This window comes from Diplotaxodon limnothrissa, linkage group LG13 (genome assembly GCF_057381915.1).
Source record: "Diplotaxodon limnothrissa isolate DT_005_m linkage group LG13, D_limnothrissa_male_GT1.1, whole genome shotgun sequence".
Lineage (NCBI taxonomy): Eukaryota > Metazoa > Chordata > Actinopteri > Cichliformes > Cichlidae > Diplotaxodon > Diplotaxodon limnothrissa.
In genome coordinates, this window is record NC_140608.1 from 22,656,405 (window position 1) to 22,683,060 (window position 26,656).

The 26,656-nt window shown below is 39.7% G+C and overlaps 1 protein-coding gene across 4 annotated transcripts; it reads left to right on the forward strand.

Moving 5' to 3' along the window:
- Positions 1-1,104: 1,104 nt before the first annotated feature.
- Positions 1,105-25,063, forward strand: ide (insulin-degrading enzyme). 4 transcript variants are annotated; one of them, XM_085368904.1, is made up of 25 exons: positions 1,105-1,134; positions 3,015-3,199; positions 3,777-3,984; positions 4,803-4,972; positions 5,745-5,867; positions 7,146-7,258; positions 7,446-7,608; positions 7,884-7,976; positions 8,116-8,207; positions 8,434-8,514; positions 9,385-9,488; positions 10,333-10,435; positions 10,532-10,654; positions 11,040-11,122; positions 11,939-12,083; positions 13,923-14,033; positions 14,122-14,242; positions 15,337-15,428; positions 17,540-17,651; positions 19,121-19,288; positions 19,513-19,785; positions 20,137-20,198; positions 21,890-21,962; positions 22,059-22,126; positions 23,010-25,063. In XM_085368904.1, the coding sequence occupies exons 2-25, from the start codon at positions 3,040-3,042 to the stop codon at positions 23,103-23,105; spliced, it is 2,937 nt and encodes a 978-aa protein (XP_085225030.1). In that variant the 5' UTR covers positions 1,105-1,134; positions 3,015-3,039; the 3' UTR covers positions 23,106-25,063. The 4 variants fall into 4 exon arrangements, with proteins under 4 accessions (XP_085225030.1, XP_085225027.1, XP_085225028.1 ...); XM_085368901.1 differs by having other exon boundaries at positions 1,109-1,244; XM_085368902.1 differs by lacking the exon at positions 11,939-12,083 and adding an exon at positions 12,715-12,859 and having other exon boundaries at positions 1,109-1,244.
- Positions 25,064-26,656: the final 1,593 nt, after the last annotated feature.

Here is a 26,656-nt window from a genome sequence, read left to right on the forward strand (position 1 = left end):
AGAGGCAGAGTTTATCAGTAAAGACGGGCAAAAGCTCAACCACCGTAAAAACCTGTGTTACCAACTGTGTAACAATTTCATATTAATATTCCTTAATGTAAAATGTGTTGTGCATTCAGACATGCTCTTCTACATACCTTAATGATGTCTTCCTATCAGAAGGTATCAGCAAAGCATTTTCAACCAAAGAACTGCTACTCCACTGCTAGTGGATGTTTTCTCTTTTTGGACCATTCTCTATAAACCCTACAGATTGTTTTGTGGACAAAATCAGTAATTTTAGAAATACTCAGACAGCGTGCCACATTCAAAGTCACTTAATTTCACCTTTCTTTCAAATTCTGATGCTCAGTTTGAAATTTCGCAGGTTGTCTTGATCATGTCTACATGCCTAAATGTACTGAATTGTTTCCATGTTGTTGGCTGATTAGATATATATTTATCTGAACGGGTGGACCTAAAGAAGTGGCCAGTGAGTGTAGAAAGGATAATGCAGAGAGCGACCCAAAGCACAGTACAGAGCAGCAATTTTTGGTTATTTAAATTCATTCTTAACGACTGAGTCATATTTTCTTACACACAACAACCATAATATTATGCACACTTATAGTCATACACAGTTTTCAAATGTAGATAGGCTAATATAGTAATTTATTTTGAGACTTTAAAATAAAATATTAACTACCGATTGCTTGTATTATACATTTAGAGGAGATGGAGGACCACGGACAAGCCTTGTGATTTTTAAAAAAATTATTATTAATAATAATATTTTTTTAGGAAAACCAAATTATAAAATTTCCTGTTTTTCCATAGCAGCTTTATTCATTTTTCACTCTGACAAAGGGCTGGAAACTTGATCTGTCATGCTTAACGTAAAAGGAAATCTACACGCAGACTGTCTAATCGGTTTCCGAATCAATGACAGTGCTCAATATTCTGAACTACTCTAGCCAGTTTGGCGCTTCGTTGCCATTATAATCTTGAGTATTTGGCTTTACGACGGACGCTGTCGTGGTCTAAGGCGTCAGTGGCAGAATCTATTAAATATTTGACAACCTGCCTCTATGAGGTGCGCTCTGCTCTTCTATCGATTGTTTGTGTCTAGTCAAAGATGGCGCCGTAACAGCCCAGGTTTGTTTTTCATGGGTGCAAAGTATGTTTAAGTGCATTAACCGAACGGCCCAGTTTACGAGATATCTTCAGTCAGCAGGCTACGTTTTCTGTCTTAACCGACCTTTTAGGTGAGCTCTTTTAGGTAAGTGTTGTAACTGAAAAATAGGAGAGTTATTTTTACACCGAGCAGCGAGGTGGCTAAACACCAAACTAATCTTAGCGGCTCGAGCCGGTTTTTTGACCCAGCTAACCTCACTAGCTAAAGCGAAATGTTAGCTGATCCTACATTGTGTATTTGTGTCCTGCGCTTCCGTGATCGCTTACAATACACTTTTTAGCTTTGCGGAACCAAATGTTTGCCAGCGAGTTAGACAAGACATCCCGTTTCTCACATGGTTGCTTGGTAACTTTTCTGAAGCTTTTATCCCTCATTAAATAAGCTAGCGCGACTTTGCTTTCTGCGTAATGGATTAATTTGTGTCCTCTACTGAGTCACTGTAGCACACTGTAATCCCCGTTGTGCTCAGTACCAGAGAGATGTAATGTTTCCACACATCTACGTCGTGGCTGTCTTTTAACTGTCATTGCTGTTTAGCTTACTGTACGTAAGTAGCAATTACACCAAGGCAGTAATAATAGTTGGTTATCTAAACTGTGTTGCTGGTTTCGTTTGATTTTTTTGTTGTTCAAAAACGGTGTTCCCGAAAATCATTAAAGATTTCATGTAATATTTCAGTAAAACTGCAGTAAACGAGCCATGTGTTGCTTAACAGCTCTTACAGTGATGTGTGGAAACTACGTGAGTCACGGCACCTGTTAAAACACAGCTAAATCCTTATGGGTGTTTTTTTTTCCCCTTCTTATTCATTCAGACAGATAATTTCTATATACACAACTATCTAGAAACGCTTTACTTCTTTATGCTTCCAAGGACCCAGACTTTCTTTCATTTATTTATTTATTTATTTTTATTGGTCTTGAGCAGTAGTTCTCCAGGCTTTCTTACATTTTTCTGACACAAGTTTTTATTTGGACTCTGGCAGCTTTTTGAGTCGGTTTTAGCCATTGTACATGATCATTTTCACAATAATCTTTTTGATGTTGGTTTTTAAATTTTGTTAAGACACTTAACACTAACCAGGTGATTCCCATAGAGCTATTAGCTGAAAATGTATGACATATGTTAACATCTTGTGCAGTGTATCCTGCAATTTGAGGAAATTGGTTAAAAGAAGTTTTAGACCTGTCACTTTTATCTGCAACAGACGAACTGTATCTTAAAGTCATGTCTTTAAGGAATAGAGGAAAAAGACATCCTGTCAATACTTGAAAGATGCATCTGGGACCTTCAGATGATCCATCTGCTCATCGCTGCACTCTCATTAGAAACGTTCTCAGTTGAAGAATGGATGTCACCATGTTTCACTTCTTAAAGAATGCAAAATTACACAAGAACAGGACTTAAAACCAGTGGAAGAACAAAATATTCTTACACAGTGATGAATCCAAATTTGAACATTTCAGTTCAAGTCGTCAGCAGTATATATGGAGGTGGTTGGGAGAGGTCCAACTGTGAGTTTCTACAGTCATCTGTGAAACATGTTGGAGGCTATGTCATGGTTTGGGACTGATGTTGGCAATCATGTAAAAACTGATGAATTATTACTAACCTATTTAACAAACTATGCAGTACTATCTGGAAGGTGTCTGATTGGTTCATTTTTAGCATGACAGTGTGTTTAAGAATAAAGGTGGTCATACCAAATATAGACTTCTAAGCTCACTTGCATTTAGAGGCATCTATTGTCCTAAAATCTCCTTTGGCCATTATGTCACGTTAAATCAAAACATATTACAATTTTAATTGTAAGTGTCCATTTGGTTTTCTTTGCTTGCAGACTGGTGTCATCCTTGTCAGTCAGAATGACCGACCCGGCTGTGAGGAGGGTGGTTAGTGATGTTATTCGCTCACCTGAGGATAAGCGGGAGTACAGGGGCCTGGAGTTTATCAATGGCCTGAAGGCAGTGCTCATCAGTGACCCGACCACAGACAAATCTTCAGCTGCTTTGGATGTCCACATAGGTAAATAGGTTTTAATTTTCTTTGTCCTGGCCAGGTGACCATGATTTTTTTCCGTGTTCTATCACACCATTTGGAAAAGCAGAGCAATTTTCCCACATCATAATATAACTGTGCCTTGCTGACCAATATACTTTCATGCATAGAGTTGCCTCATTAGTTGCCAGACGTCTTTTAAGCTTTGGATGGGTATTTCTGATGTCTATTATCTAGTATTTCTGTTTGCAAACTAGATATGACATTATGTACTTATCGGGTTTCTCTATTATAGCTTTTCACCAGCAAATAACATGTAACTGTTGGGACTCACAGCTTAAAGTTCTCACTGACTAAGCATTAGATAGTTGTTTTGAATGTCTGAGGAAGTTGTGAAATTCCTGTGACATTCTTTTTATATGTTGAATAAAAATGATAAAGAATTTAGTCATGTACATCTCATTGTTTATAAATCTACCTGTTGTGGTGCCGTTACAGATCTGTTTTTCTCACCTGGCAAACATTAAGTCACAACTGTTGCATGGATGAAAGAGAAGCAGCACCATTAACTACATTTCTCTGGGAATTTCTTTTCAATTTGCAGGTTCTCTGTCTGACCCACCAAACATCTCAGGGCTGGCACACTTTTGTGAACACATGCTGTTCCTGGGAACAGAGAAGTACCCCAAGGAGAACGAGTACAGCCAGTTCCTCAGTGAGCACGCAGGCAGCTCCAATGCCTTCACCAGCGGAGAACATACCAACTATTATTTTGATGTTTCCCATGAGCACTTGCAAGGAGCATTAGATAGGTATGTTGGTGTTCATTTGATGGTATTAATTTTGGCAGAAACATCAAAGTGATACATGATACACATTTAAAAGCTCAGTGGTCTTACATTTCTAGTAGATAGATTAAAAAAAAATTATATATATATTTTTGGTGACATTGTCTAATTGTTCCCTTGTGCTGTTCAAGCCACCTGGACTTCAGTGGTAGGAAAGAACTGTGAGGAGTGATCTGAATTATTGATGATGATTCCTTTGTGGAAAATGAAAGGATCGTATAATTCAGTTAGTCAGCCTAATTTTCCTATTCTTATTAAAAATATATACAAACTAGATATCTGAATATTATGGTTTTTCTTTTAAAATTATAGTTACTTAATTAAACCAACATTTCTAGGTTTTAGGAGGTAAACAGTGAAAGATTATTAGTATTTTGGAGTTTGTATGTTAAGAATACAACATCTATTAAAAGAAGTTCATGGTCCATTTCCTTTGCAATAATGTTGATTTTTTTTTAAGCAGTCTTATGATGTGACAGAACTACAGTGATTACTTTTTACAGTATAATGTTTGCTGTGTACATCTTTAGATGCACACTATGAATTTTAGTGTGCTTAGCATTTCCTCATTTGCATGGCAGTTGCTCTGACTTTGTACTCTTGCAAAGCTTTTGTTCATTTTCCAAACAGTCATAACGTATAATCTGTATTTAATATAAACAAGATTGTACACACCAGAAAATGCTGAAAATCTGAAATCTAGTAGTATTATCACACACCTCTGTTGTTATTCTACATGCTGAAATGTACTCCTTGATAACAGCAACTTCTGACCTTTGTAGGTTTGCCCAGTTCTTTCTGTGCCCATTGTTTGACGAGAGCTGCAAGGACCGCGAGGTGAACGCTGTGGACTCTGAGCATGAGAAAAACCTGATGAATGATGCCTGGAGGCTGTTTCAGTTGGAAAAGGCCACTGGCAACCCAAAACACCCTTTCAGTAAATTTGGAACAGGTAGAGACTGTTCTTGCCAGACTTCACTTTAAAACTATGTCTTTACATCATTCATTCTGACTGCTTAGTGCATCACATTTCAGTTGTTATAGCAGAATATTTTGACTGGAGAGCAAAACCGCCCTGCACAGAATATTTAAGCAAGGATTCCCTTCATAGGGTCGATATGATGTGTTTTAGATTTTGTATTAGACTACTAATCTAGAGCAGAATCCAGTCACATATGTTAACTGTGGCTAATATTTGATTAAATGAGGTTTACATTCATGCAGCCTACTTATTATAAGAGACGGCTGTTTTAGCCCAGAAATACTTCTCAATGGCTTTGGTTTTTTATTTTAAACATGAACTAATTTCAGTTTGTTTTTTGAGAAAGCAGTTTAGGAGTTTTCTGATAGTCATTCCAGATCAGAGTGACGTATACTCAGAGCAGCTCTGAGCTCAAAATAGCCACCTGATGGCAGTCTTGAATTATACCGTCTGTATTCCCATTAAGAACAGGAGAGGATCAGACGTATCTGAAAGCAGTGCACTCAGCAGACTAACATAGCTTCTCCTGTCTGCTGCTTTGATGGTGTCTCTTTTAAAAAACAAAAAAAACCCCACTTAATTTGCCTTAGAAGTGCTTCATGTAGACTGTAGCACTTGTTTTAGGGGGTTGATTTTATAATATAGAAATTGATTATGGAATGTAATTTCACTGAATTTCACTACGGGAGTGTGTTGCCTTTTCTTAATTACATTAAAATGTACATTGCTGATCTTTTTATAGGAAATAAATTGACACTAGAGACCAGACCATCTAAAGAGGGGGTTGATGTCCGTCAGGAGCTTCTGAAATTCCACTCTACATATTACTCTTCTAACCTCATGGGACTGTGTGTGTTAGGAAGAGGTAAGATGACATTGCTCACGCATGTGATGTTTAAATGTTGCAAAATAATCATCTGACCTGAACAATGTGCAAGTCATGCATGAATGTCGCCTGAATTCTAGTATTTCACATTTCATTGTAGAGCAAAACGATGTGTTGTTCTCAAATCAGCTGTGATAATGTGCCTTGGTGTCACTGCCAAAAACGAGAGACTTTCAAGATAACATATCTGTTTCGTTCCATCGAATAACGTGAAAGTGATGAGAGACTTGAGTTACTGGCTTTTAGGGACATTAAACCTGTTGTCGAACATTTTTGACTTAGTGGTACCATGGACAAGTGCTGCTGCCATGCCTTAAAAAAAGAGCTAATTTTGTATAAAGTAAGCTATATTAATGTATTTTCATTTATTAATAGATTTATATAAGTAATCTAAAGTTGCAAAATAACTTGAAATTAAAGCTTTAAAATGAATAAATGAATGCTGGACTTGTAGACTCACCATCCTTCCAGTCCATACAGGACACATGATCCTGCATACCACAGTTCACCCACGCATGTAGTTAGTAATTAGAAGTAAAGATGTGTTATAAGTCATGTGGGTGTGGTGTCATACAGATTTATTTTTCTTTTCTTGTCCTCCTGTACTAAGCTGTATTAATCAGTGAGCGTTCTTAATATTTAAAACTTCAAGACTCAGTTTGAAATCAAAGTTGTTAGCTTCACTTTGTGGAGAAATATTTTGTAGCATTAAATCCTACTAAAAAATTGTGTTGGTTTGATAGAGTTTATATTACCTAGGAACACCTTGGGTTAATTATAAATATGACTCAAACACTACTAAAATGTATTACCTATCCAAATTAATACATTTTAGTAAGCTGAACTATTACTTCAAATACTCTTAGACAAAGAGCACGTAGATTTAAAAAAACAAAACAAAATACAAATGTTAAGTGCCAAATGTTCAGCAATGTACTTTTAAATTAAAACTTAACAGTGTCTAATTTCAAACCAGGATACACACAGTTCTTTGTGGCATTTGTTTTCCATTCCATTATAGGCCTTTAAGAATGGCCTATAATCTGCTTTAGTGTTAAAATACAGACTGCAAGCAAGGTTTACTTGAGCCAGTTTGTTTGACAGCTAAAAGTTACAGGCTTGAAATGCTAATAGCTAGCCAATCAACTGTTTTGGGGTTTTGTTTTATTTTTTTAAGGGGGGGAACTTTATTGTAAATTCAGTATCTGTGATTTTTTTTTTTTTTTTTTTTTTTTTTTTAAAACCCTTTGTTGGCAGAATCACTGGATGAGTTGACGGCCATGGTGGTTAAATTATTTGGAGAAGTGGAAAACAAAAACGTGCCTGTTCCAGAATTTCCCGAACACCCCTTCCAGGAACAACACCTTAAAGTGAGCTGTTTACTTCTCACTCCTTTACATTTTTACTGCATTGCAAAATGTCTGTAAACATTTTTTCCCCTAACATGTTACTTTGGGATTCATAAATTCTTCTGTTTACTACAGTCATTGAAGTGTCAGATGAAAGAGCCCTTAGTAACACATTTCTGGTTGGTGTTCTTCTTTTTTCCTGTTACAGCAATTCTACAAAGTGGTTCCCATCAAAGACATTAGAAATCTTTATGTGACTTTCCCCATCCCAGACCTACAGAAGTACTACAAATCTAACCCAGGACATTATCTGGGACATCTGATTGGTCACGAAGGACCTGGAAGTTTGTTATCTGAGCTGAAATCTAAAGGTAGCAGACTGCAAGCTGGTGTCAAATATTATTAGAGCAAGTGATACACTTAGTAAAACCATATCCTAAAATATATGATTGGCTCCGAGGTTACTTATGTGTTAAAATGTATAAAAACATAAAATGTAACACCAGGAGACCTGTGTTCGTCTTATTTAGTGATTGGAATAGAAGTCAGTTTTCTTTTAGGACAGAAACATTCACAGTAACAGTTTCTTTTATCATAAAAATGAAAGAAACACCTTACTAAATTTTCACAATAATTACTTTCTAAGGCTGGGTGAACACACTTGTTGGAGGTCAGAAAGAGGGAGCCAGAGGATTCATGTTCTTCATCATCAATGTGGACTTGACTGAGGAGGGCCTCTGTAAGTCATGCATCTCACTACTTTACATGAATTGTACCTAGTTTGTGTGTTTTGCATGTGATTATGATCAATCACAGTATGTGTAGGGAAAAGAAATGTAAATATTAAATCTTGGGGCATGATCTGTGTGTCACTGCAGTGCACGTTGAGGACATAATCTTCCACATGTTCCAGTACATCCAGAAACTACGTACTGAAGGGCCTCAAGAGTGGGTGTTTGAGGAGTGCAAGGTGATTTATGTTGTTAGTTCAGTGATACTTTCTAAGAGTCAGTATAAGCGGATTTCCTATTCCTCACTGTAAAAGCTAGTTTTAAAAAAGAAATTAGAATAGCATATGGATTCCATTATGTGCATCACAGTTAATAGATCTGGATCAATAAGCTAAATGAATGTAGTCATTGTATGTTTGGTGATTTCAGCTGTTATACCTTCAACCTTTTTGTCTCTCTCTATAGGATTTAAACAATGTTGCCTTCAGGTTCAAAGACAAGGAGCGTCCCCGTGGCTACACTTCCAAAATTGCAGGTTTACTACATGTAGGTCCTTCTTTTATCTGCAGTCATTGTTTCCAGGCAGCCTTGTCAGAATCAAGCTAGTTTTTATTTGTATCAAAATGCACAGTATGTGATTGTTGCAGCAGGTGGAGTAAGGTACCAAATGTTTAATTTACTTTTTGGGTTCTGGGGACAGCAGTCTAAGGAGGAAACCCAAGACTTATCTCACATTAGACAGTTTTTCCTGTGAATCCAGGGAGATAAAGAGTCCTTCTCTTGTCAGACAGGAGATCTCCAGTGAGTCTTGGGTAAGGGCATGCGGTCAAATGCATGCAAAATACCCACCCCTGCCGCTGTTTCTCACCTAGTGCAGCTCCAAAGTGGAACAGAGTCCAGCCCTTCCCCAGGAGCTTTGTTCCAGAGCCCAAGCTATGTGTTGAGGCGAGCCCACTATATCCAGTTCATGTACCACAAGCAAGTACATGGAAGCCGGGGATTGTGTTGGGACCTTCACCTTTGAAGGTCCCACTCAACATGGGCCCCTACAGCCCTTTTAGACCCATGTAGGCTTCTTTGGGCAAAGGCCAGCTGGATCCCATGGGCTAAAGCACATGGCTCCAAAGTGGGGCCTTGGTCCTTTATTTTATTTTTAATACAAAGGGTTGTGTTTGCATATTTAAGATGGAATACATGCACATCTCCATACATTTGAGAGCTTGCAGTCATTGTAAGATATTATGTGACAACTTTGTATAGCTACTGTGCTTCCAAAAACACAGCGAGGTTTTAATAGTAAATGAGATTCATCGTCGGTCCTTTTAAGTAGAAGTTTAGAATTTACTTTATGGAGGCCTTTTACACATTTGTGTTTTCAAACGGTGCAATGCCAACAGCTTTCTTTGTGTGTCGTAGTACTACCCTCTCGAAGAAGTTCTAGCAGCAGAGTACCTCTTGGAAGAGTTCAGGCCAGATCTGATCGAGATGGTGCTGGATAAGCTGAGACCAGAACACGTCAGGTCAGTGTGACTTTGCAATGTGTAGTGAGGCTCACTTTACCTTTTCTGTTACCAAGTAATAAACTGCACAAAACTAGAAGTAGATTAAGGCAATAACAACAGTTGTAAAAGAAGACTGAGTTTTGTGTTTATCAAGCAAAAAATAACCTGCTGATTAGATCATTTCTGCAGCAGTGAACTTGTTGGGCAAATTTCTGTTTGCTTCTTTTACTTTAATCTGAGTGTATAACCTCTCAGAGGAAGATGTGGGCACATGGTGAGATAAACTTTAAGCTAAACTTTACAGCTGCAGTCCCACTTGGATAACTGGACTGAAATAAAAGTGGGCCTGGTGTAGCTTTAATTCATTTACTGGGTTGCAGCTGCTGTGCCAAGCAAAGTCCAGACTTGTAACCGGTCCATTTCTTAATGTGTATTAAGGAGACGACAGCATGCAGTCATTGGTTGACCCTGACAGTTTGCATGCCAGTCTCTTCCTTTACTGAAGTGGCCATTTAATTCTGGGCTTTTGCCAAAACTGCTTTAAATTCATGAACGAATGCTTCTTTTATTTATCCATCTCATTCCAGCTACAAGAGAACTTACAGAGAAACACCATTTCCTTTTACACTGAGTCCTTGAACTTTGTTTAACTAAAACATACTGATGGGATAAATGTTCAAACTTAGGAAAAACCTGCACTCTGACAGCTCCAGCCAAACGATGTGTCAATGGCTGTGCACCACCTGAAACATGATCGAAATGGAAAAGCACTCACATCTTGTGCAGCTAACAGGCACTAAGTAGCACAGAGGGCTTTTTGTATAGATCTATAATGTGACCTGTTGTCTTCTTACTTTTCCAGAGTTGCAGTGGTATCAAAATCATTTGAAGGACAAACAGACATAACAGAAGAGTGGTACGGCACGCAGTACAAACAGGAGGCCATCTCTGAGGAGACCATCAAGGTGAATGATTGTGTCCAGTTTTTCTGCTGTGTAATCAGCGTATAACCGCTACATCAGTTATATAAGGCTCTGATTGTTTATCTTTTTCTGTTGTAGAAATGGGCAAATGCAGACCTCAACGGCAAATTCAAATTGCCAATGAAAAATGAGTTCATCCCTACCAACTTCGAGATCTACCCTCTTGAGAAAGACTCTCCGTCAGTTCCCACTTTAATCAAGGCAAGTGTTTTCTCTGCACAGCTCCATCAAAGTGTTGTCACTTTTCATTGTCTGACTGCGTTGGACGGTCCCTGCTTACCTGCTTCTTCTTAAGTCTCTTATGCTTTCATATGGAAATGTGGTATTGTGATTTAGACATCAAGCATTAGTTGTTGTTATGTCAGGATCAGAGGAACTAAGCAGCTAATAAAAGCTTACATTTCCCATCTCTGTTGGAACAACTGAATAAAAGTTAGTATGGCTTATCAAAGTAACACTGTTAGATTTCTGTGATTAAATGAGCGTCGTCTGCTTGTACAGTTTACCTTCTGCTTGCATTTCAATGCTTTACTTTGTTAAGACTTCCCATGAATATGAAATTAAGTTTGGTTTTCATTTCTTCCAGGACACTGCTATGAGCAAGGTGTGGTTCAAGCAGGATGACAAATTCTTCCTCCCCAAGGCTTGCCTGAACTTTGAGTTCTTCAGGTGAGTAGTAAATATAGAGGATTTGTTCTGCAGCTGGAGTGTGGACACAAATTCTTACCAAGTAAATTGTGACTCTTAAGATTAACTCAATAATGAGAAATCATAAATGTACTGCTGCTACAACAGTGCATAATAAGTTTTAAAGTAATCAGATAACAAAGTGCAAAAATAATTATCAAAATATTAATTTATTAGTGTCATCAGGTTTCCCAATGTGATATGGAGACACACATTTTCTTTGAAGTTGTGTAAGATGTAAAATTGCCAAAGTTACCTACTTTGGTGACCCATTGTGACAAGGGAGCAACTAAAAGTAGCTTTTACGACTGTACCGGAGAGTAAATCTCATATTGGTTACACTTAAAATGCAGATCTTCTGGAAAATAAGTCCAGGTTTGACTGTGGATGGTCACAGGTCAGCATGTTAAAAGCAACAAAGTTAAATAAGTGCCATGTGTAACTCCACATAAATGGACACACCATTCTACTGGTTGTCTTCTTTATTCAAGGTAGGTGGCTGTTCCCTTGTTCAGTGTTGATTTAATTTAGTAGGATTAAATGCTTCTGGAATTAGCTACTGTGTAATATAGGATCGTTTGGATTAACTTGGATCAGCTTCTTGACAAACACTGCCAAACCCTTCTAGGTGGGACTACAATTAGACAGTATTAGTCTGTAAGTAATTCCACTGTTACACTCCTGATAGCTACAGTTAATTATATGTTCATAAATTGTGAAACATGCTACACAGTAGTTGCAGTTTGCATCAGCTCGTGCAGCTTTATTTGTATGCTTTGTGTGACATTTTCTCTACAGCCCGTTTGCGTACGTGGACCCATTGCATTGTAACATGGCATATTTATACCTGGAGCTCCTCAAGGACTCCCTCAACGAGTATGCATATGCAGCCGAGCTAGCTGGCTTGAACTATGACCTCCAAAATACCGTCTATGGGATGTATGTAAGTATTCACAATCCCTCCCATCGCCGACCTCATGCCGCCTTCCCTTTATTATCCTCAAACTGGGCTACAGTGGCTCAGGCAGGCCTGGGTCAATAGCTGACGTTAACCTTCCAATCTGACCGCGTCTGTGGCCAGACTGCAAGTTACAATAACAGGAAACTGTCGTACATTGAAAGTTTTTTATTGTTTGACATGCTTGATCATTTGAGACGGTTTTGTAGAGATTTTGAACCTGCGTGTGTTTTACATCACCTTCTAACCTGTACCCGGCTGGCATAGTATCTGTTTTATTTACAACTCCCTCTTTTATAACTGCTCATCAACCTCCTGTTAAAACACCATGCCTACCTGCAAGGGCTTTTATTCTCTCCATATCAAATCATCCTTTAGGTGTGCTGGGGTTAAACACACACCTGTAATTAAGGCATCAGGTTTGAAAGTCAGCCACTATTCTTCCATCAAAAAGTTTTTGTCAGTCAGTGCAGAACAGAAAGCCGGTCATGTGGCTGCATATACATACTCTTCATTATCATTCTTCTCATATGTGTTTTTATTTAGTGTTGGGCAACACTTGATTCCCAACAAACATTTATTTGTTTCATTTCTTTCTTTTTTTTCCTTCCATTAGTCGCTACCTTTACGCAGACCCCCTGCACTGCAACATGACCTACTTGTTGCTCAGGTTACTGAAGGATGATTTAAAAGAGTATACATATGCAGCCCGCCTGGCTGGGCTGGTGTATGGTGTAGCCTCAGGGATGAATGCCATCCTCGTAAGTAAGCCGTTTGAAGTCTGGAGGGAAGATGGGGTGCCAGTGAAGGCTGCACTTTGAGGCTTTAACAGAGTGAAAATAACTTGGCGGTTGTGGTTTCTACACTCTTGATTGTGTGAAATCCTGCTTGTTCAATCTGAGAGAGAAGTCTAATATGCATTTTCTTGCAAATAACAAAACTGGGAGTGACATCACTCCTTTGTTCTTAGGTATGTAGAATGCGGCATTAAATTTAAAGATCTGTGCAGGTTTATCTAGGAGGTTTAACATCATTAGGAGTGTATCACTAAATCAGGTGTTTTTCTGTTTCCTTGATTTATGAATGAGCAATTTGCTTGTGTGCGTATGTGTGAGATTTAATGTTGTACATCAAAGTAATGGCCTGAATCAATCTGGTTTGCTGTGGTGTTGTCTGTCCACTGTTCTTTAAAACCTGCTGACTTCTAACAACTCTTCAGCTGTCATAATGACCAACTACCCTGCATTCATTAGCTCCCTTCTCACCTGTGAATTCATGACTGTGGTGTGTCCTTACAGAGGGCTGTATAGCTGTGTGATGGGCTGCAAGTAATTGATCTGAGTCAGCAGTGTTAGTGTGGATGCTGGCCGTTTGTCAAGGTTAACGATGTTTGGAGAGATTACTTTTAACAAGTGTCACTGCAGGGGCTTGGCCACAAGGTGAGGTGAGCTGTGGCAGCGAAGCCCTGGGAGGTTATGCTGAATCCTGAAGGGCCATTAGGTGTGCGTGATGCAGGAAAATTCATTTATGCCCAAGCACGTGCAGTGAACTCAGGCAGAACATTGACATTGTTTTTGTTTTTGAGTCTCTAGAGATTCAGATTATTCTTCACCATGAGGAGTCGGTCTAATCTAGAAAGATTTTCTTCACAATAGTTTGGCCAGCCCACGATTGAATTAAATGGAGAACACATTCATGTATTCATGGTAGCAAATGAATGCAAAACCTTCATAACAACAAATGTTAACTGTTATGCTAATAAGCTTAATGTATCCTTTTGTTTGTGATGATGTGCCGCCTGTCTCCTGTCACTGTGTGCTGCAGCTGTCTGTTAAAGGCTACAGTGACAAACAGCACATCCTGCTGAAGAAGATCATCGAGAAGATGGCCACTTTTGAGATAGACGAGAAGCGCTTTGACATCATCAAGGAAGCTGTAAGTTCAGACTCACTGACTCAGTAATAGTTTAGCTTCCAGTCTCAGTTTTAATGGTGATCTGATTCTGCCTTCTTTCTTTCTGCAGTACATGAGGTCTTTGAATAACTTCAGAGCTGAGCAGCCTCACCAGCATGCCATGTACTACCTCCGTCTTCTAATGACCGAGGTCGCTTGGACCAAAGATGAGCTCAGAGAGGCTCTAGATGGTGAGACTCTTAATGTTTCTCTTCTGTCTCAGCAGGAATGCTTACTGGCTGCTTTTTCATCTGTGAACTAAACAGAGTTAATTAAAACACATAATACAGAGCATTTCTTACATTAAAAAAAACAACTTGTTTTTGGAGTGGTAGAAAACCAAGCATGTGTGGAACTTCCACAGGCATTTTCCACACTCACTGAAAGGTCAGTTCAGGTCCCAGGATGGTGCAGTAGTTGGCGCCACCCCCTCGCAGGGAGGTTCCTGGGAAGAAGGTTCCAACTCCTTTCTGTGTGGAGTTAGCATGTTTTCCCTGTGCTCCCTGACTTCTTCTCACAGTCCAAAGACATGCATTTTTGGTAAAGTGGTGACTCTAAATTGGCCATGAATGTGAAGTACTTGAAGCGTGTGGACTAAACCCAGTAAAGCAATCAAATTGACCTGAATTATTGTAGTCAAGTCTCAGAACAGGTCAAATTTAACCCAGACACTGTAAAGGTTAAATCACATAGCTGCAGTGAAAAATGTAAAACTATCACTGAAGTTTTCAGGTTTCTGCACACAGTAGAGGCCTCTCCTCTCACCTTGGGTCTTTTCTTTTCAGTTTTTCTCCTTTAAATGCTGAAGCTGTCCTCTAGCAGTTGCTTCCCTAGCTGCAGTCTTTCCCGTGCACAGTGCCAGTCTGGAGCCTGCAGGGCAGCTTGTTATATTTTTAACCACAGAGCTTACACAGAGTATCCTCAGATTCACACGAGACTCAATTAACCTGCTGGGTAGGGACCTGGAGCTCAGTCACCTGGGCTTCCAATTAGCACAGCTCGGTTTTGTTATCAGTCTCTTTAGCCCGCCGTCCTCCTCTGTCTGTGGTCTCTGAGACGCTGTGAGTGTCATGACTTAAATTTAAACTTTTATGCACATCTAACTCAGTCTTTAGGTATTATTTTTACTACTGCAATATGACGTGCTGCTTTGCTGCTTTGTTCATGGCAGGAAGACTGCCCGATGAAATCACCACACTCAACAGTTATTCTTTGAATCAGTCTGTTACCAGCCTTGGAAAATTACTCTTTGATTGATTGCTTTTGCCTGTGATCTGTATTGCAGATGTAACTCTCCCACGCCTTAAGGCCTTCATACCTCAGCTGTTGTCACGGTTACATATTGAAGCACTTCTTCATGGCAACATCACCAAGGAGGTTTGTTTGGAGTCACTACTTATTATTACTTATTTATCCATATCTCAGAGGTTTATTGTCTCATCAGATCCTGCACTTCAACCTGCTCGTCGGAGAATAACACTCTTAAAATGGAGGAATGATCCCTTTTGTGATCATCAAATTATAATAATGACCAGCTTCTCTAACAGCAGAAGATGAACTAACTGAGGGGTTTATGTGAGAGAACAAAACTGATTTAGTTATATCAGTGGAAAAATTTATAGATAAACATAAACTACTCACCGAGAGTCAGTACGGATTCAGATCAAGCAGATCAACATCATCGGCACTATTAGATTCAATAGAATACATCACAAATTCCATAGACAAAAAGCAATATGTGGCTGGGTTATTCATAGACTTGACAAAGGCATTTGACACTATAGATCATGATATATTAATAAGAAAACTGGAACGTTATGGTGTCAGAGGGGTAGTTTTAGATTGGGTCTGGAGTTATTTAGGTGACAGGAAGCAGTTTGTGAAATTAAATGGTGGTTGCTCCTAATGTATGGACATTGCTTGTGGTGTACCCCAAGGGTCAGTTTTGGGTCTAAAATTCTTCAACTTGTACATTAACGACATCTGTAAAGTGTCCAAAGTATTAAAAATGGTTCTCTTTGCTGACGATACAAACATTTTTTGCTCTGGTGATGATCTGCAGAATTTATTGGAGGATATGACTAATGAAATAAGTAAAGTGAAGTTCTGGCTTGATAAAAACAAATTATCATTAAATTTGAATAAATCTTAACTTATGTTATTTGGAAATAGTAGTTTAAATACAAATGCAAAGATTCTAATAAATGGTGTTGATATTGAAAGAGTCAGTGAAAATGCATTTCTGGGGGTAATAATAGATGAAAAACTTAACTGGAGAGCTCACGTAAGATATATTCATTCCAAAGTATCACGTAGCATTGCAATACTAAGCAAGGCAAAGCAAATATTCGACAGAACATCACTTCATATTCTATACTGATCACTGGTTTCACCATACTTAAGCTATTGTGCAGAGGTCTGGGGCAACAACTATAAAACCACATTACATTCACTTTTTACTCTTTAAAAAAAAGCAATTCGAATCATCCACAATGCAGGTTATAGGGAACATACAAACTCACTATTTTTGCAGTCTGAAATATTGAAAAGTTGACGATCTAGTGAAATTCCAAACAGCACAAATTCTATTCAAAGCAAAAAATAAAGAACTGCCAGGTAATATTCTGAGTATGTGTTTTTTTTGAACGAAGGAAGTTATAATTTAAGGGGTTTTTGTAACTTCAAAACAGGGACGTACTACAAGAAAAGGCTTTTGTGTTTCTGTTCATGGAGTGAAACTATGGAACAAACTGAATATGGAATTAAAGCAATGTCCGAACATAAAACGGTTCAAAAAGAGTTATAAAAATATGATCTTCTCGAACTATAAAGAAAAGGAAAATATTGAAATTAAGTGAATGTCTCCATTTAAAAACAAACAAACAAACAAACAAAAAACTCATGATGTGATATTATAGTATATAGTATATCAGAAATCTGTTCACTATTTTTATTACAAGTTATATCAGTAAGGAAGCTGACTAAATATTAACTGATAATTTATGGCAAAGGGGTGGGATTAAATAAGTGTTTACTTCTTCCCACTCCCTTTCAACATGTAAATTAGAACATTTTGTATGTATTTTGTATAGTATTTTTTCTTTTCTTTTCTTTTCTAAATGTACCTGTATATTGTTCACATGTTGAAATAAATTACCAATCATATCACAATTAATGTTATAAAATATACAATGTTTAATTTTTTATGGAAATTAAAAATGCCTTTGGCAAAATGTCTACACTGTATATCAGTGAAGTCAAGATGCTTACCATGCATATTGAGAATAACTTCTATCACAGTTCACTATACAAGTGCTCTTAAAAAGCACCTGCTGGTTATTTTGAGTAATGTAGTAAATGTTGGTAGGTACAATAAATGTAAAATTCTTGAATCTCTACAAAATGTTTTTCTGAGAGTTCAGCTGGTGTTACTCAAGAGTTTGTGGACTGAAATGTTTGAATTTCATTTCCATCTGTCACTCCTCTAGTCTGCTCTTGGCATGATGCAAATGGTGGAGGACACGCTCATTGAGCATGCTCACACAAAGCCTCTCCTCCCGAGCCAGCTGATTCGCTACAGAGAGGTGCAGGTTCCAGACGGTAGGTCCTCTACTCCTCCAAACCACAAACACAGACGCACACACACGCACACACATACAGATTAAGCACTGTAAATCTTCATCTGCCAGTCATGACTGTCTCCACGGCGACCACGCAGATGGGTTCTTGTCCAACGCTCTCGCCCTCGTCATCAGTGACGCCATCGTGTGTTTGTTGAAAAAAGACCTGATTGAATTCAGCATCCCACATTTACCTCAAAGGAACATAATGGTCACTGAGTGGAAATGGACGTCATTGGCTACAATACATACACACCTCACTGTCAGCAGCTCAGACAATGAACACACACAGGCAAACCTGCACTGCCTTTCAGATCACATTAGGAAAGCTGAATGATGTGGAGGCGAAAAGCAGAGCTATAAATTATACAGAAAATTATCAACGGTTTCCCTGTGACTCAAAGTCTACAATGAGAAACTCACATTTTCACACATCACATCAGTATTTTGAGTATTCAAAGGATGCGTCCGACAGCAATGTTGAGCTATTGCTTGCTTCAGTGTGTGTGGAACTTTTGACATGTTAAGAACAATGTGAGAGGAGCTGTGGCTCGGTGCTCAGGGAGTGTCAGGTCCAGAGTGCTCAGTCAGCATGTGCATAAAGACACCTGCATTACTCAGCCTGCACTCGTCCTGCATTCAGAGCAGACTTGATCACAGTGGATTTAAACAAACTAGAGTTATTGCTGTTGGCATTCAACGGGCTGTTTCTGTCTTATTGAAGTGTCCCCTGTCCTCTATCTGAACTGTGCTGGTTTTACTGTACAGTACTTATCTATGGCTCAAGCAATGTACTGAAGTTCAGCTGTAAAACTACAATGAAACAGCTCATGTGCTTTTTGTAGGAATTGCTTGTGCAAGTTTCTAATGCAGCACTGAAAGACCTGATTAAGTGTGCAGGGATGGATTGTATTAAGTTGTACAGCACAGCTGGTGAAATTCATTTCTAAGCTTATCAGAGTTCATGAGTCAGTGGATTTTGGGTTAATGAAAAGGATTGTGCTTTAAATGACTTCAGATGGTTTTGCTCACTCACATGCCAAGTTTAGTTCTCAGCGTATCTCAGTGAGGTCCTGTTGAACCTTCACAGACCAAAAAGCAAAGCCAGAAGAATTACAGGTGCTCATATTTTTACATCTAGTCTTTCTCTTTCCTGTTTTTAGTCTTTTTAATATTACATATAACTGCACAAGTACAAAAACAAGGTGAGTACATGGGGTTAAAGTTGAAAAAAATATATTAAAAAAAAAACTAATAAAATACATTGATGTGAAGTGTCATTCAGTTTTCCCCATAAAATGAAATGGTTTTATCGCCACATGAATGAAGGCGGTCCAGTTATTTTGCTTTGCGGGGATTATTTTGGTGATGTTTGTTTGTGGTCATCTTTTCATAGCGATTTGTCTTCCATGATTACAGCATAAATGTATGTTCTTATGTTCCTCTCAGGTGGCTGGTATGTTTACCAGCAAAGGAATGAGGTACACAACAATTGTGGCATCGAAATCTACTACCAAACAGACATGCAGACCACCCACGACAACATGCTGCTAGAGCTGTTCTGTCAGATCATCTCTGAGCCCTGCTTCAACACACTGAGAACCAAAGAACAGCTGGGTGAGGTTGCAAAACACACATGATAGGGCATGACACAGAACGTGGGTACCTTTTTCCAGACCATTTCAAGTTTATACAAACAGTGTCAGCTTTATCAAGTTTATTATTTATATTATTCATGCATCTAGTTGGTCCATAGTGGAATGGTTTACAAAAACCTTTCTGGAACAGTGTTTACAGCAGTCTGGAGCTCTTACCTACTTCCTCTCTTAATCCCCCAAAAGGCTACATTGTCTTTAGCGGGCCACGGCGGGCTAATGGAGTGCAAGGGCTGCGTTTCATCATCCAGTCAGAGAAGGCGCCCCACTACCTGGAGAGCCGAGTGGAAGCTTTCCTGTGTACTATGGAGAAAGCTGTGGAGGAGATGAGCGAGGAAGCCTTCCAGAAACACATCCAAGCCCTGGCCATCCGCCGCCTGGACAAACCGAAGAAGCTGTCTGCTGAGTGTGCTAAATACTGGGGAGAGATCATCTCTCAGCAGTACAATTTTGATAGAGGTGAGGCTTCCCAGCAGTCCAGTCCACCTCTCTGATAACTCTTAATTATGTTTAGTTTAGTTTGCAGGCCAAATGGGTTTTTCCTGATCTACCAGCTTGTGTAACACAAAAAGACAGCAATCCGCCCAGTTGTGGCAAATGGCTGCCCCTCCCTGGGCCTGGTTCAGCCAGAGGTTTCTTCCTTTAATCATATATAAAAGGATAATTAAAATAGCCTACCTTATTTAATCATGGATTCACTCTTGAGTCCATCTCTTAAGCATTGCAAACGGGAACTATTGTCTTTTTCTTTTTTTCTATTTTTTTTTTAAATTTAATTAATTTACTTCTGTTTTTCCTGCTGTTTTGCAGACAACATTGAAGTGGCGTATCTGAAGACGTTGACAAAAGAAAACGTAATGGAGTTTTACAGAGTAAGTAGTATAGCTTTATGTCTCATGATGCCTCTTCCTTGGAAGACTTTTAACAGCATGAGACATGTCCTTGTGTCATGCTGGATTGCTCAGTCTGACACCTGTTTGAGACAAAACTGTTTGTAGCTATTTTTATTTTTATTTTTTTTAGGGTAACTGTAGCAACTCCTAATCATAGTTTAGACACTGGCAGGTTCGTTAAGCAGGATCAATTTGTGCACTAGATGAGGTTCAGTTCATTTACTCAGCTGCTACCTGCAGGTCCCTGGTCAGCATACCTGTCAAAGTGGCCACGCCCCTCACTGTAAGCCTGATGAAGTTTCAAAGGATACATTATGAAAAGACTTCACTGAACTTACAGATGTTCTCAACATGCTTTTTAATGCTGTGAAGTTGAGGCTGTTAGTATGGGACTCTGTGGGAGTTTGGCCACTCAAAGAACTACAGTTTTTCATCAGCATCTTTATTTTCAAAGGTCACATATCCTCGCCCCCACGTTTTGCACTGCTGAAAGAATATATGTCAGACAAAACTCAATTAGTATCTACTCAGGTTGACTCGGCTCGACATGTTTTGAGGGTATTCCATCAGGTGGTAGTACCTGGTACTAGGTACTTTTTTTAGTACCTTTTCAACCGGAGTTCATAGCGATCAGAGGCGATCTGAAAATGTGGCGTCAATAGACTGCATGTCATCGATTGGGCAGTCAGTGGCATCACTCGATGAGTCACGAGAGTGTCTCCTGTACGAAAACCATATTTACCATTTCTGAAACCCGGCATAAGAGAAATGGCTACACAGAAACAACACTGTGGTCCCCATGTCTGACAGAAAGCCACAGACCTAGCAGCAGGTATAACATCGCCTCCAGGTCCACCTCTGTTGTAGCGTTCGTGTCACATACGTGACGTCACGGGATGTTCGATTGCGTTGCTAATAATGACCCCACACACATTAGGTGGTACTCGATTGTAATGGAAAACGAGTAGAGCTGAGTTGCGAGAAGGTACTAATGGGAAAAAAGGACTTTATTCAGCACCACCTACTCTGTTTGTGTGTCCACACATACACAGATCCGCTGCATTCATTCTGCCCTCCTAGCTTTCATCTCATCCAGCCTCCTGCTTCTATTCATAGCTGTGGAGGTGACACTGACACAGGACGCTCACAGCATATCAGCGGCAATAATGACAGCCAGCCGGCTTGTTTCGGGGGGATAAAGAGCCCAAGGACACCTGGCCCCAGAAAGAATTGGCATTATCGGAGCCCTGCAGAAACCATTACAGCCCCCATGCAGAATAAACCTAATGCATTTCTAATGTCATATCAGCAGCAATCGCACAAGCTGCGTCTTTTCTTTTTCTTTTTTTATTATTTAATTTCTGGTTGCCACAGTTGACGCCGTCTGACTGCAGATGAGCCAAATGTTCAGTCTAATATAATCCTCCATCCAGAGTCGGAGATGAAGCCCGACTGTGTCGCTAAATCTCCACAGGGCTGTCACAACTGATCACACACTCAGTGGGGAAACACACACAGCCATCCTGTCTGTGCTGGGTTTCTTTTCTGTGGTAGCAAAGCTCTTTCCCAAAAGTGATGAGTCATTCCATTAATGGAGGGAATAGTTTCTGGTGATGATGTTCCCTGACAACCTCCATGTATCATCCTCACCTGTCTGTCTGTCTATCCAGGAGCGACTGACGGTCGAAGCCCCAAAGAGACACAAAGTGTCGGTGCACGTGCTGTCCAGGGAGATGGACACCTGTGAGTATCTGTAGACACAAGATGATAACATGGGCTTCATTTAGACACCCACTGAGGTCGCTCACTGACAGTCTGACCTGTCTGTGTGTACATCAGGTCCAGTAGTGGGAGAGTTCCCCGCTCAGAATGATGTCAACCTGGCTCCTGCTCCTTCCCTGCCACAGGTAAGGATCAAACTTTTATTTTTATTTGTTAACCTGACAGATTCCCCAGCTGCTGATATTCAGTCAGATTTTAACATTACTATAAATGCGCAGCTTAAATGTGAAACGGTGAACGGTGATCAAACTTTTTATTTTTTCTTGATATGCACTGACGAGGACATTATACTACCACTGTTCTATTGAAATATAAAACAAATGTCCTCATATGTGGATCTCATTTTTCTCAGAAACAAAAATTGGGTTAAAAAAAAAATCTGGTAATTCTTTGTTTCCAAGCAAAGAGAAATTAAAAATGCATGCCATGAAAGAGTTCGGGTCTTAGGAGGTTAAATGTGAAAAGGTGACAATAACCAGGACATCCCAATACATCTCGTTAACCAATAACTGAAGGGTAGAACTGCCACACCATTAACCTGGGTGGATTTGTAGCTTGTCACTGTCTCACACACCGAATTGCTCAAATAGATGTTATTATCTCTTTTTTTTTTTTCTTTTTTTTAATATAAATTAAAATTCTTCACGCTGACATTTTTTTTTTTTTTTGTTAATCATCAGCTTGTGTCAAATGAGGTGGACATACCTTTCAATTGCATCTTCTTCTTGCTATTCTAGCCATGCTCAGTGAAGACATTCAGGCAGCTCCTTTAATGTCCTGGAGGCCTCTTGGCAGCCTCTTTTGATCAGTTTTTCCTTTTCTCCATTTGTTGATGACAGTGTTCATTGTGTTCTGTAGTGTCTAACACTTTGTCAAAGCCTGCTTTTAGGCTCCAAATTATAACATGTCATTTAGAAAGAGAATAGCATTTGTTTGTTTCTGGACTATTTCTGGAGTTTATGGAGGGGGTCGTTTTTCAGCCGCCCTTTGATCTGATCTTTCTTGCAGCCCACAGTGATTCAGGACATGACGGAGTTCAAGAGGAGTCTGCCTCTGTTCCCCCTGGTCAAACCTCACATCAACTTCATGGCAGCCAAACTGTGAGCAAGGCCGGCAGGTCGACACAGCAGGGAGGCACGGAGGGCGGCCCTGCTCTGTTTCACATCTAACCACTTCACCTCCTCCTGCCACTAGGAAGACCTTCATCTGACGGAGCCTGCATGAGTGTGTGTTTGTTTGCGTGGATGCATGTTGAATGCAGGTGTGTGCATGTGTAGCAGGGAGGAGCCACTCAAAGAGGAAACAAAAGAATCACAAAGTTGTTGACGTAGCTGTGATAATTATAGAGGTAACACCAGAATCACCTCATGTAACGTCTCTAATAGGAGACGTAAGCTCACGCTTCACAGCACTGTGTAGGCTGCTGTAGACGAAAAAGAAGTAAAACGACAAAAAAAAGAAAAAAGCTGAGGGCCAGGACCCTTTAATGAGTTCAAGTGTACTGCAGAAGCTTCACAGTAGGAGGCTTTTTATTTGGATTATTCAGAGACATCCTGCTTTGAGGATGGATTGTGGGTTTATTGTGATGAGCTGTTGAGGTTAAAGACAGTAGCTCCATGAAGGTCTTTGCTTTTATTTGTTTGGACTGGTGTGTTTGTAACTCTCTGAGAGGAACCACAGCTCTCCTGGGGGGGAGAAATCCCAGAAGATGCACTCGGGAAAATGAAATCTTTTAAGTCAAATTTCTGAATTTTAACGTGTTTGCCTGTAAACTGCTAAAATATTGGGATCCTATGAGGAGCTGTTTTTAAATTGCTAACCACTAAACCATGCCCGTACATTTCTTCTTTTTTAATGCGTTTCACAGTAGTATGTCACTCAGACATCTCAGGGGTATGTCCATGCTGTTTTGCCTTTTATTATTATTCAATTTTATTAGTAATTAAAATAAAAACATTTAGTCTGTCATCTACATCAGTATGTTATTCAATTTACAGTGTGATCGGTTTCTGAAAACTGAAAAGTAACGGCTGTAGAGACATTTTTGTTTCTCTCCCAAAGCTTTGGGGAGGTCGTCAGGATCCGTTCACTCTGCATGAGAGACTTTCTGCAGCTGCTACCTTTCAGATTAGTTTGTAACCTGGTCTGATTTGAGGCACAATCCTGGAGGATCCATTCTGTCCCCAGCATAATTCTGGGTGAGCATTAGCTCTTAAAGCATAGATGTCAAACAAAGCAGCTCGAACTTTTTCTCTAAAAACAAGAAAACATTTCATATTGATGTCTGAAGGCCAGAGTTTGGTAAAACGCTCCAGTCTGGATCCTTTTACCGAAATATATGCACTTCTCTCACTAAGCAATAAACTCAGTGCTGTGCAGAGGAAACAGCGTGGGCCTAAACCCCAGAGAGGACCGCCTCCAGCCTGATTGCTTTGTTGGCCCTGCTTGGTGCAGTGCTAACGTGACCTGCTCTCTTGGTGCTAACCAGTTTCACAGTGTAAAAACTACTGCTGGTGGAGCCGCAAATCTTAATTTATGTTTTCCCATTCCCCTAACATATCTGCTCTCAGGTAGAGTTCATGAATAGTCCTGCTTTTTCAAAAGTTTCTTAAATATGTCCCGGCATTTTACTGTCTCAATTAGATCCAAACTATTTCGTTTTTTTAATTTCAAACAAGTCCATTATCAACTTCTACTGCTTTAAAAGGCACTATATTACCTTGTGGTGAAAACCCAAAGAACCAGCAGCAGAAGCATGCCTTAGTCTATTATTTACACAGCATGTAGCTCCACAGCGTCTCAGGAGAGCCGGTGATAAAGCAGTTTTCACACAGCGTTCTAGATGAAACCAATGTTACATATCAGGCTTGGGCGGGCCGTGCACTGTTTGACGTGAATTACCTAGTGAGTGGTTTTCATTTAGAAAATCAAATTTTTAATTTCTGGATGTATTTAGCAACTCAGAATGACTGTGATTGGCTGGTGGGGGTCATGGGCAGGTGAAGAGTGCTGAGTTTGGTCTTTTTATGTTTCTTGTGTGTTTCTAATTAATAAACAGCTGAATGGAAGCTCGTCTGTCCCACTTTTCCAGTCTCAACACGTGCACGTCAACATTTGGAAAATACATTTATTTACAGAGCTCATACTGTAGAAGTCTAACGTTAGAAGCATCGTGTGCACAACAGTTCAGCCTCTCGGCAGAGAGGAGATCTGATGGGAAAGGTTTAGTCTGCAGATCTCAGAACACCTGTACAGAAGTTGACATGTGCAGGTTAAATATTCCAGGTGGTTGGTTATACAGTGTGTTAAACAGGCTCTCTCACTCAGATTCTCATCTCAGCAATAACTTGTTAATTCAAAGCCACGTTATTTACACATGAACAAAGGAGTTTGATACATTAGGCTTCACGTCTTATAAACCAAACTGTTTTGGTCGGTTCACTCAAATCAGAGCTCTATATTCATCCGTCCTAATATCTCAACATTTCAATACATTTGCCAGAAATTGTGGCTAAACTTGAGCATTACCTCACAGTATTTAACTGAAACAGGAGCACTGTGATGGATTTTGAAAATTGGAGATGACTTAGGTACCAGGGTTTTATCCTGCTCATCAAAGCCATGTGCAAAACAATTTTGATCATGCTTGTTGACAGTGTAAGTGTATTTGGACCCACCAGGTCCTCTGCAGGTTTGAGTTGACGCCGCTGAACATGAGTTTTCCCTACGATGGTGGTGATGGTGGGGAAGACCAGGGCGCCACACAGGATCCGTGTGGCCCACATATGGTCTTCCAATATCCTCTGCAGGGATCCGAGGAACTGGACAGCCGATCCCTGCAGACACACGAGTATTAGTTTTATTCCTGCATAAACCTGAGGGCGCAGCTGCTGACACAGTTGAGTTTCAGAGGCTGAGGATTGATTTATTTATCTGTTTGTGGCTGTGATGAAGTGAACACCGACCAGCTGCAGTGAGGATTTCTGTGATGGATGAGGAGACGGTGTTTGAGGTGTTAGTAACTCTCCATATTATTTGTTTTTGTCTGAAGCTTGTCTGCTATCATCAGGTTATGATAATCAAGTTTCTGACTAAGCTCCTTACATGGATTTATATTATTGTCTGTTTATTATTTATTATTGGCTGTTCTTTAGCAGCAGCAGACATTAGAGCATCATCGTTTCACACTGACAGTTACACCTGAGTACGGTTAGACTCACACAGTGCAGTATACAGCTAATGAACAAAAGTATGAAGATATAAATGTAGATACACATTTTCAGGATCAAATGTAAAGAGTGTGTCCTGAGGAGATGGAAAACAGCTGCACACAAGTCCAACTAGTTGAACTGTGAATTCAACATCACTACATCTAAAAATAGAAACAGAAAGCAGGCCTGATGCATGAAACTGCTTTGTGCACTGTGAATTCAGTTGCCTTTACTCAACTTAACTTAAGTAGACACTTATGTGACAGCGGTCCAGTAGATGGAGCCCACCATGATCCCTTTATCAATGCTGAAGTTCACGGATTTTACTCAGAAGACGGAGTTGTGTTTTTGTCCATCAGTGAGTCATTCTGCATGGTTTGCTGAGCTACGATTTGGGGGAAAGGATAGCTATTATTATCGCTATTGTGGTATTTCAGGAACTCG